The sequence below is a fragment of the Triticum aestivum genome, chromosome 3D (genome assembly GCF_018294505.1).
Source record: "Triticum aestivum cultivar Chinese Spring chromosome 3D, IWGSC CS RefSeq v2.1, whole genome shotgun sequence".
Taxonomy (NCBI): domain Eukaryota; kingdom Viridiplantae; phylum Streptophyta; class Magnoliopsida; order Poales; family Poaceae; genus Triticum; species Triticum aestivum.
Genome location: NC_057802.1, coordinates 22,048,569 through 22,059,083, shown reverse-complemented (window position 1 = coordinate 22,059,083; position 10,515 = coordinate 22,048,569). Strand labels below are relative to the sequence as shown.

Below are 10,515 nucleotides of genomic sequence, written 5' to 3'. Positions count from 1 at the left end.
CCCCTTCAGCCCCCATCTCCGAACAGTATCATAAGTAATGAAACAGTATCAAGTATATAGCATATGCCCGTGATCACCTCCCGAGTGATCACGGCCCAGTAGTATAGCATGACAGACGGACAAGAGTGTAGGGCCACTGATGGAACACTAGCATCCTATACTAAGCAGTAGGATAGCAGGTAAGGGTAACAACTGTAGCAACAATGACAAGCTATGCATCAGAATAGGATTAACCGAAAGTAGTAACATGCTACACTACTCTAATGCAAGCGGTATAGAGAAGGAATTGGCGATATCTGGTGATCAAGAGGGGGGGGCTTGCCTGGTTGCTCTGGCAAGTAGGGGTCGTCAACAACGTAGTCGATCGGGGCACCAGCAGCGGCGTCAGTCTCGTAGTCTAACGGAGAGAAGAGGGGGAAGAAACAATGAATACAATGCAAACAGATGCATAACGATGCATGACAGGACAACAAACAGTGCTAGGCGTGCCCTAACGCGGTAGGAGGCGATACCGGCGAAGGGGGGAAACATCCGGGAAAGTATCCCCGGTGTTTCGCGTTTTCGGACAGGTGAATCGGAGGGGGAAAGTTGCGTGTTTGCTATGCTAGGTATGTGTGGCGGACGAACGGGCTGCGTATCCGGATTCGTCTCGTCGTTCTGAGCAACTTTCATGTACAAAGTTTTTCCATCCGAGCTACGGTTCATTTTATATTAATTTAAAAAGGATTTTATCTTTTTCTAGAATTAACAGAACTAATTTAATTAGAAAAAGGTAATTATGACGTCAGCATGATGTCAACATGACGTCAGCAGTCAACGTTGACCGTTGACCTGGTCAACCTGACAGGTGGGTCCCACCTGTTAGGGACTGCTTAACTAATTAACAGTAGTTAATTAGGTTAATTAATCTTAATTAGTTAATTTAAATAGAATTAATTAAGTTAATTAATTAATTGATATTTTATTTATTTATTATTATTTTTAATTCTTTTTTGTTTAAAACGTTCTGGGCATGGGCCCCACATGTCAAAGGCCCATAGGCCTAGCGGGTCGGGCGTGCAGGCGACGGGCGCCAGCCCGAATGGGCGCACGCCCAGGGGCGGGCAAATCCGGCGCGGCGCCGGAGCAGGGGGAGGCCGATGGCCACGGCGTCGGCCAGGGAAGGCGCGGGCCTGGCGTGGGGAGCGGCACAGCAGCGCTAACCGGGCGGTGTGCGGCAGCGGGAGGCCGCGGCGGAGCGGGACAAGGGGAGCAGGGGGCGCGGTCATGCGCGGGGCGCTGGCACTCGGCCAGGCCGCGGCTCGGCTATGAGGCGAGGCGGGCGCGTGCAGGGGAAGGTGGGGCAAGCGACGGGCATGCGCCAGCGTCAACGGGCGCTCGCGGGGCAAGGGTATGGCGAGCAGGGGGCAAGCGCGACTGGACGCTAGCGGGCGACGAGGAGCCGAGGCAGAACGCGGGCGGCGACAGCGGGGGAGCGGCGTGGGTGGCGACAGTAGGCGAGGCCAGCGAGGCCAGCGCGTGGGCGCGCGGGCGGCGATACTGGTCGCGGTGACCGAACGAGGAAAGAGGTGGAGGGGAGGACGGGGCTCACCGAGCCCTGTAGTTGAGCAAAGCGGGCTCGAGGAGGAGTCGGGGAGGTCCGGCGAGGCGGCACCGGCAACGGAGAGGACGGCGGGACAGCTCCGGCGATGTGGCTGGTGGTGCTCCGGCGGTCGACGTCGTCGTGGTGGTGGTGGCGTTGTCCAGGGGCGATGGGCGATGCGGGCGGCGTGACGAGCGGGCCGATCCCGCAAGGGAGAGGCACGGAAGGTCCGGCGACGGCAGTGGTCACCGGGGCGCTGGCGAGGTGGCGCGCGGCATCGGGGTTGACGGGGTCGGGGGTGCGGTTGCCCTGATCCAGACAGGGGAGGGGAGCGAGGGGAGTGGGGGATCGAGGGGAGTGGGGGTAGCAGTTAGGGTTTCGGTCGGGTGTGGGGAAATAGGCCATATAGGCCAGGGGCAACGGGGTGGGCCGGCTGGCTGCCGGTTGGGCCGAGAGGCCCAGGGAGAGGGGGGTTTCGGCCTTTCTTTTATTATTATTTCTTGTTTTGTTTTATTTTCTTTATTTTATTCTGTTTTATCTTTGTTTTCTATTGTTTTAGTTTTTGTAAAAAATATACTTGGCATCTAATTTAGTATTTCAGTTTAGTCCACTGTCACAAAAAGTCTAGTCCCCAAATAATTTAGTTTGATACTTTATTAATTAATAAAGGCATTTAAATAATTAGGTTTGCTACTATTTAAATTATTTTTGTGGAGTTAAGCATTTCATAAAAGTTTGGTTTCACCACCATAATCACCTATGCATTATCTGGCACAACCCAAACATTTTAGTTTTAAAGTTTGAAAACTTTTATCGTTTGATTTGATTTTGATTTTGAATTTGAATTTGAATCGGTTTCGAACTAACGCGAGATTAGCAACAGTAACTGTGGTGACGTGGCACCATTAGCAGAGAATTTATGTAGCTTAATTATCCGGGCGTCACAACAACTGCCGCCGACGAACAGAAATATAGATCGGAAGGATCCAACCTGCAGACACACATATGTAGAAGAACGAAGACCAGATCCAGTCGGATCAACCGAAGACAAATGCCGACCGAATCACCTCCACACGTCTTCCGGCGACGCTTGAAACATCACCGAGACGGAGGCTAGGCAGAGAGGACCTTATTCCATATTCAAGAAGTCACCGCCACCTCGTGTTCTTGAGCATGACACAAATCCTAACAAAACTCAGAAAAGCACCTAAAAACAGAGCCCTCCCGTCGGCAAGGACCGGGAACCACCACCCCTCCATGATCCAAGGACCATAGGAGGCGAGGCGGACCGGCGGCGGCACCGACGAGAGGCAGAGAAACCCTAGAAAAGAGTTTGCGCGAGAGCCAGAGGGAAGGGATATGATGCGCACCACGATCCAAACTTATCGATGCTCCTTTAATACAACTCAATTAAGTCAATTAATTTGGATCGAAGGGAGTACTAGAAAAAAAATCAAAAGATTTCTTTCTGTAATATACATAGTCGATTGATATACTCATTTATGAAGTTCACGTGAAAATAAAATCCGTGGTATTCTGGGAAAAAATATATGAAAAAGACTCAAAGCTATATTTAAAACACTGTTTGATGAATAGTAATGTCCAAATTATATTTTTCTTCACTGAGAATACACGGATGCCAATACTTCATGAAATATCACAGGTGAGTAGAATCCAAGTTTAGTATTTTTTTATAACTTCTGATTTATTCATCAACTGTCAATGTAGTATAAAGAATACAAGAAGTAAAAAATACGTCTAGGTCCGTAGACCACTTAGCGACGACTTCTAGCACTGGAGCGAGCCGAAGGCGTGCCGCCGTCTTCGCCCCTCCCTCACCTGAGCCGGGCAAATCTTGTTGTAGTAAACAGTCGGGAAGTCGTCGTGCTAAGGCCCCATAGGACCAGCGCACCAGAACAACAACCACCGCCGACGGAGAGAAGTGTAGATCAGAAGGATCCAACCTGTAGACACACGGACACATACGAACGAGACGAGATCCACATGGATCCACCGAAGACAAACGCTGACAAAATCCCACGAGATTCGCCGGAGACAGACCTCCACACGTCCCCGTACGACGCTAGAAACACCATCGAAACGGGGAGAACCTTATTCCATTTCCAGAGAACCTCCGCCGCCTCGCCTCTTTGAGTAGGACACAAACCCTAAAAAATCTCAAAAGAGCATGAAAAAACATAGTCCTCCCGCCGGCATGGACTGTGATCCACCACGCCTCCATGGCTCTAAGACCACGGAGACGAGGTAGACCGACGACGGCACCGGCGGGAGGCACAAGAAACCCTAGCCAAAGGGTTTGTGTGTTTCTCTTGTTGGATGTTCCTAGTATTATTTTCAGATTTACTGCACGTGGAAACATGTTCACCTTTTATATTTTTTGATTATACATGAGGCTGTCTCGGTAAGATTATCAACTAGACTATGTTGTGCCGGCTCAATAACTTGTAGGTGCTCATAAGATAGGGTGTGTGTGCGTCCATTCATGTTTTTAAGCATTTATAGGGATAAATGTATGTGTGTATGTATGAACGTATGCGTTTGTTGTGTTTAGAGAAAAACTAAGCTCTCTCAGAAGAGAGGAAAAAATAATTTCAATTTTGTTACAACACAGGTACAATTGAAGTCGCTCCGAAGTGAGTAACCGAATCCATTTCTCATCGCAATTACTAGTAGAAAACACATTAAAAAAATCAAGCAAATAAAAAAAGGAAAAGAGAAAACACGCTTCCCCGGTTGTCTTCGTCTCCTTTTCCCCACCGCACCGCACCGCGTCTCGTCTCCGTTCCTCTTTCTCCTCATCTTCCCACCTCCTTCGTCAAACCCCAGGGCCAAGCAACCGCCGCCGCCGCCCCGCCCCGCCCCTCCCCCCGCCGAATCCGCCGCCCCCGCGCTCCCCCGGCCTGCCCCCCGCGCCGATCCGCCGGAATCCGCCGCAAAGGCGGCGCCTTTCCAGCTCTCCCCCGATGTACAGCAACTTCAAGGAGCAGGCGATCGAGTACGTGAAGCAGGCCGTCCAGGAGGACAATGCCGGCAACTACGTCAAGGCGTTCCCGCTCTACATGAACGCGCTCGAGTACTTCAAGACCCACCTCAAGTACGAGAAGAACCCCAAGATCAAGGAGGCCATCACCGCCAAGTTCACCGAGTACCTCCGCCGCGCCGAGGAGATCCGGGCCGTCCTCGACGAGGGCGGCGGCGGCCCCCCCGGCGCGCCCAACGGCGGCGACGCCGCCGTCGCCACCCGGCCCAAGACCAAGGGGAAGGACGGCGGAGGCGACGGCGCCGGCGGGGACGACTCGGAGCAGTCCAAGCTGAGGGCCGGCCTCAACTCGGCCATCATCACCGAGAAGCCCAACATCAAGTGGAACGACGTCGCCGGGCTCGAGAGCGCCAAGCAGGCGCTGCAGGAGGCCGTCATATTGCCCGTCAAGTTCCCCCAGTTCTTCACAGGTGAGCCTCTGCAGTAATTCTACCTAATTATTTGTTGCCAAGGATGAGGCGATTGCAGCCCTTGCGGATCTTATACATAGGCCCTGTGCATCTTCATCTCGATTGAATCTGATTGGGTCGAAAGTAGGCAACGCATGCTGGTTTTTGTATGTGGATAAGCAAAGTTTTGAACCACCTTGAGTGCGAATACTAGATCGATTTGTGCTCAACAAACTTAGTTGGTTTAGAGCCCTATGCATCTTGATCTAGATTGAATCTGATTGGGTGAGCATGGATTATAAGGGTTCCGGAGTACAGGTTCAAAGTACGCCACACAAGCTGGTTTTTGTCTGTAAATAAGCATACCCTTTGAACCACCATGAGCGCGTACTAGATCGATTTGTATCGAATAACCATAGCCGGTGTAGCGTTCAGTAACTATTTTGACTCTTCAATCCTGGGAAAGAACCGTACTAAACTTATAATTACCTTGTTCTTGTACCAGATAACAGTAAGGAGTAGAGCCAATTCTTTTGAATAATGGTGGCAGTGTGAATTAAAAGATGATTATCAAACCAAGGGGAATAAAAAACACCATCTGAACCATAGAGTTATATAGACTTTGGTTTCTTATATAGTACAGCTAAGAAAGACCAATTTTGGAAGATAGGGAAAACCCTTTCAATTAAAAGTATATCAGAATCAATCAGGTGGTCAAAATGAAATAAAAATGTAACTGATGAATTAAAAGTATATCAGACCAATTTCTGTCCTTAACTAGTTAGCTATCATATACTGGAGGGTGCTTTTCTTTAGGTAACTTCTGATATATGCAACTGATGGATTTTGCTTTTCTTTAGGCAAAAGGAGGCCATGGAGGGCTTTTCTTCTGTACGGTCCACCAGGAACAGGAAAGTCATATTTGGCTAAAGCCGTTGCAACCGAGGCTGATTCGACTTTCTTCAGGTAGTTATAGTATATTTTCACCTACACAGTATCATTTATTCTCACTGATTTCATCCTTGAATGATTTTTGGTCTGATGTCTTTTACCTCTGTCTAATCAGTTATCTGTTGATTTAGAGAGTACGTGCCAAGTTAACTAACTAACAGAATCAGTTGCCTATTGTTTATGCTACCTAGATTTATTGCAAAATTTCAATTTGCAGGATATTATTCTGTGGTGTAATAGTTAACAAAAACAAATCCTATGTGATTGAAACAGTAGATAAGTGATTACTCAATTAGTATAGACAATCAATAAGCTACTAAAATTTTCAAAATTATTTACTGTTCTGTCCCAAATAATTATAGAGCTGGTACACTTATGATTGTTCTAGTTCAACCAGCTTGTGTTATATACTCCTGCACGAGAGCATAGTATGCATTGGAATGGATTTTTTTTCTTTTTCTACATTCGACTTCTCTTTTATGATGATGACACAATTGCTAGTTGCTCTCTCTCTCTCTCTTCATCGAGTACCATGCACTATCTCTTACTTTCCATGTGTTGATAATTGACTATGCCGTAATAAAAAATGGCCAAATGGGCCGGTCTTAGTGTGCCGGCCTGATAGTCCGCGTGCCTGGCCCGGCACGTCTATAAACGGGCCGTGCCAGCACGTGGCCCGCCTAGGGCCGTGCCTAGGCCGCGAGGCTGGGCACGAGTGCCGGCATGGCACGGCCCATTTAATTTTTTATTTGTACAGATTTTTTTACATATATTAGCCTAAAAACAGCTGAAATAGGCTCAAAATAGCCAAAATCAGACGTGCTGATGGGCCGACCCATTTCCTTACTGTGCCGTGCCTGGGCCAGGGAGTCCAGCACGCTGTGTAGTTAGCGTGCCTGGTTGGACTGTGCCGTGCCGTGCCGGGCCGGCCCATCTGGCCAGGTCTGGCCGTAATGTAAGAAAATCTCCCTTCACTCACAATATAAAGTGGTATATGCCAACAAGGACACACACACACACACCTGCAATTCGTTTTTGGGGCATCATTCAGGTTTCCAAATGCCTCTTTGTAGTAGTTCATCATCTGCAGCAACTAGTGTTTTCACTTTTTTGGTACCGCTGTGAATTTTGAATTTCTAGTGGTGTTTTATTTGCGCATGGTTGATAATATTGACAAGAGAACATGTATGTTTTTAGTACACATGTCTGGGTAATGAGTTAAGGTATTCATGTATCTACACCAGCCTATCCACGAAAATGGAAGGAAGATGCCTTGTTCACGAAAATTGTATTTGATGCAGGCAAGAGCGTTTTTGCTAAAAATATCTTTTTGCAAAACTAGCAATGTTCTCTACTGTAAGGTGTGTCCTAAGATAGCAGCTTTAACAAGTTACACTTGGTTTAAGTGTTGCTTTTCATGTGCCGTAGAGTATATGTTTAACCCATAGGCTGAAGTTGGGAACTTTTGATGTCTACATGCAATTTGTCTAGAAAATGACGCAGTAGCCATGGTATTAGCATATTAACATACCAAAGGATATCAGTGTATTATACTTCCATTTGTTTATGCGCACTGAAATGAAATTTGCGAGAACAAGAGATATAGTCCTATAATAATTGATGGGTCAAATCAACTATGCATCGAAATATCGAATAAATAATTTTGCAGTCAGTTTGAATAGTAAAATATCAACTTCAGATTTGAGGTCTTCGTAAACATTACCTGATGAGCTGTGTTCAGCCAGACCAAGAAAACACATATACATTTGGTGAATATGTGGGCTGAGCACATTGCAGGTTTTACAATAGTATGTAATTATGTCTGAACAAGCTGGCATGTTCTTTCTTTTGACCTTGATGTGCTCATGTATTTTGCTAATCTTCATATCCTACTAGTTTCCATTTCCTTTGTACTGCTAATACAATATTTTTGAGGTTATCCTATATTTATGGGTTCAATTTGCCTGCAGTATATCTTCATCCGATCTTGTTTCAAAATGGATGGGAGAGAGTGAGAAACTGGTTGCTAATCTTTTCCAAATGGCTCGTGAAAATGCCCCTTCAATCATCTTCATTGATGAAATTGATTCTTTATGCGGTACACGTGGGGAAGGCAATGAAAGTGAAGCATCTAGGAGAATAAAAACAGAACTTCTTGTACAGATGCAGGTGAGTTTTTGCAGTCTATAATGTTGTGAACTGTTTTTGAATATGTGTTCTGCTGTAGAATATGGTGACATGCTTAGTTGGAATTCTATACTTAGGATTGTATAATGATTCAAATAATTCCGACATGGAGAAGTGATAGCAAGACGAATTCTGTGTCCAGAGCATGGAATTCATAGTGAGCCTAGTATCTTTTTAAACTTTGCCACTATTGTTGCATGCTAAGTAAAAGGTTAAGGGCATTATTTAATTTAATTTTGGTCAAGTCATTGGCCTCACAGATTCCTTAGCACACATCTGTGGGTAATAGTGTACCAGCTATTGCATAACACTGGATATCTCACAAAACAGAGTAGTTGTACTAATTCCTCCCCATAACAGTTTTCGCTAATACAGTTGCTTTGTTTTCCTGTAACTGCCCAGGGTGTTGGCCATAATGATGATAAAGTTCTTGTTCTTGCTGCGACAAATACGCCATATGCTCTGGACCAGGTATATGGAAGCTTGTCAAATGCAGTGCTGTGCTATTTATGCTTTATAAAGATTTTCTTGATATTTCTTGTACTGTTTGGCACTTTACTTGTATTCATTATTACTTCAGGCTGTGCGGCGACGGTTTGACAAGCGTATTTACATTCCTCTACCTGACGCGAAAGCTAGGCAGCATATGTTTAAGGTACTTCAGAAATGTCTCTGCAGCATTGCATAAAAAAGTTCTGTTTGGCAAAGTTGTCATGATCCTTTGCTTAAAGCTGGCAACTTCAATTCATTCAGGTACATCTTGGGGATACGCCGCACAGCTTATCGGAAAGTGATTTTGAGGTCTTGGGTCGTCGTACAGAAGGGTTCTCTGGTTCCGATGTTGCTGTCTGTGTAAGTAATTTTTGCACAACCCACATGTGTCTGTACATTGTGATATGCGTCTGATTCTTCTTCTTCTTAACAGGTGAAAGATGTGTTGTTCGAGCCTGTGCGCAAAACACAGGATGCTATGTACTTCTTCAAGACAGATGGTGACATGTGGATGCCCTGTGGATCGAAGCAACCAGGTGCTGTGCAGACCACGATGCAGGAGCTTGCATCCAAAGGCCTTGCCTCACAGGTAGGATAGATATCATTTGTTTCTTCCAAAAGGCCTCTGTTGAACTGAATTTTTTGAATTACTAATGCGTATTGCTTGGCTGCAGATTCTTCCACCCCCGATCTCGAAGAATGATTTCGAGAAGGTCCTTGCGAGGCAGAGACCAACCGTTGGCAAGAAGGACCTGGAAGTGCACGAGAAGTTCACCAAGGAGTTCGGTGAGGAGGGTTGAGTGGTATGCCGCCGTGAGAACGCTCTCGACCCATGCACAGCCGCACCACAGAAATGTATATTGTTTACAACTTTGATTTGTTGCGCTTGGGACTTAGATTCACAGATCTGTACACTCTGGTAGCCCGACGACGGCAGCCTTGTTATGCCGGGCTATCATTGTGCCTCTGTTGTCAACTCTATTTCATTTTTACACTGTCATGCTTGGAATTTAATGCAAGTGTATTAAGGAATAATGATGATTATTGAGCTGGGTAGTCCTTGTGGTGCAGCTTGTATAGTTCTAAAATTTTCTGGTATCTATTTTAGATTCATTTTCTTTTCTTTTCTTTTTGTAGTGTTTATTAGATCCTATATTTTTGTTTTTGTTCTAACTAAATTTTCTTCTTTTTTCCTTCATTTGGTGCAATGAGACCTGCAGCATGTAAGTTCGACTTGACAAGTGAAATCTGCCTTGTGCGGATTAGGATTAGATAAAAATAACACATAAATGTGATAGGAATACAAGTGCAAAACAAATGGCTGGAAAACATTGGAGATTTCAAGCGATTTTGAGGTCTTGGGTTGTCGGATGGGGGTTTTCTGGTTCCAACATTGATGTCTCTGTAAGTACGTTTGCAAAACCATGAAATTTGTCTGTACAATGTCAAATGTGTTTACCCTCATCAAGATATGTATGATAATGTTGCGACTGTTCGGACAAGTGATGATGAAACGATGAGTTTCCAATTAAAATATGACTGCAGCAAGGGTCAGTTTCGAGCCCTTGTCTTTTTTGCTTTGATGCTGGACGAGATCACAAGGAGATATCTCATGGTGTATGATTTTTGTTGATGATGTGGTGCTAGTTGAAGATAGTCTGACGGGGGTTAACAGAAAGCTAAGTTGTAGAGACAAACCTTGAAATCAAAATGTTTTAGGTTTAGTAGAACTACTAAAACGAAGCACATAAAGTGCAATTTCAGTACTACTGGCGTCAAGGAGGAGCAAGTGCTAGACATGTGGTACATTGGAAGGACACCTTTCAATATGTTGGGTCAATGCTGCAAAGGAT

General features: G+C 45.7%; 1 protein-coding gene across 1 annotated transcript; it reads left to right on the top strand.

The window, feature by feature from the left end:
* Positions 1 to 4,402: 4,402 nt before the first annotated feature.
* Positions 4,403 to 9,718, top strand: LOC123076987 (protein SUPPRESSOR OF K(+) TRANSPORT GROWTH DEFECT 1). Its single transcript, XM_044499161.1, has 8 exons — positions 4,403 to 5,053; positions 5,893 to 5,998; positions 7,954 to 8,152; positions 8,573 to 8,641; positions 8,751 to 8,825; positions 8,924 to 9,022; positions 9,096 to 9,251; positions 9,337 to 9,718. The coding sequence occupies exons 1-8, from the start codon at positions 4,567 to 4,569 to the stop codon at positions 9,460 to 9,462; spliced, it is 1,317 nt and encodes a 438-aa protein (XP_044355096.1). The 5' UTR covers positions 4,403 to 4,566; the 3' UTR covers positions 9,463 to 9,718.
* Positions 9,719 to 10,515: the final 797 nt, after the last annotated feature.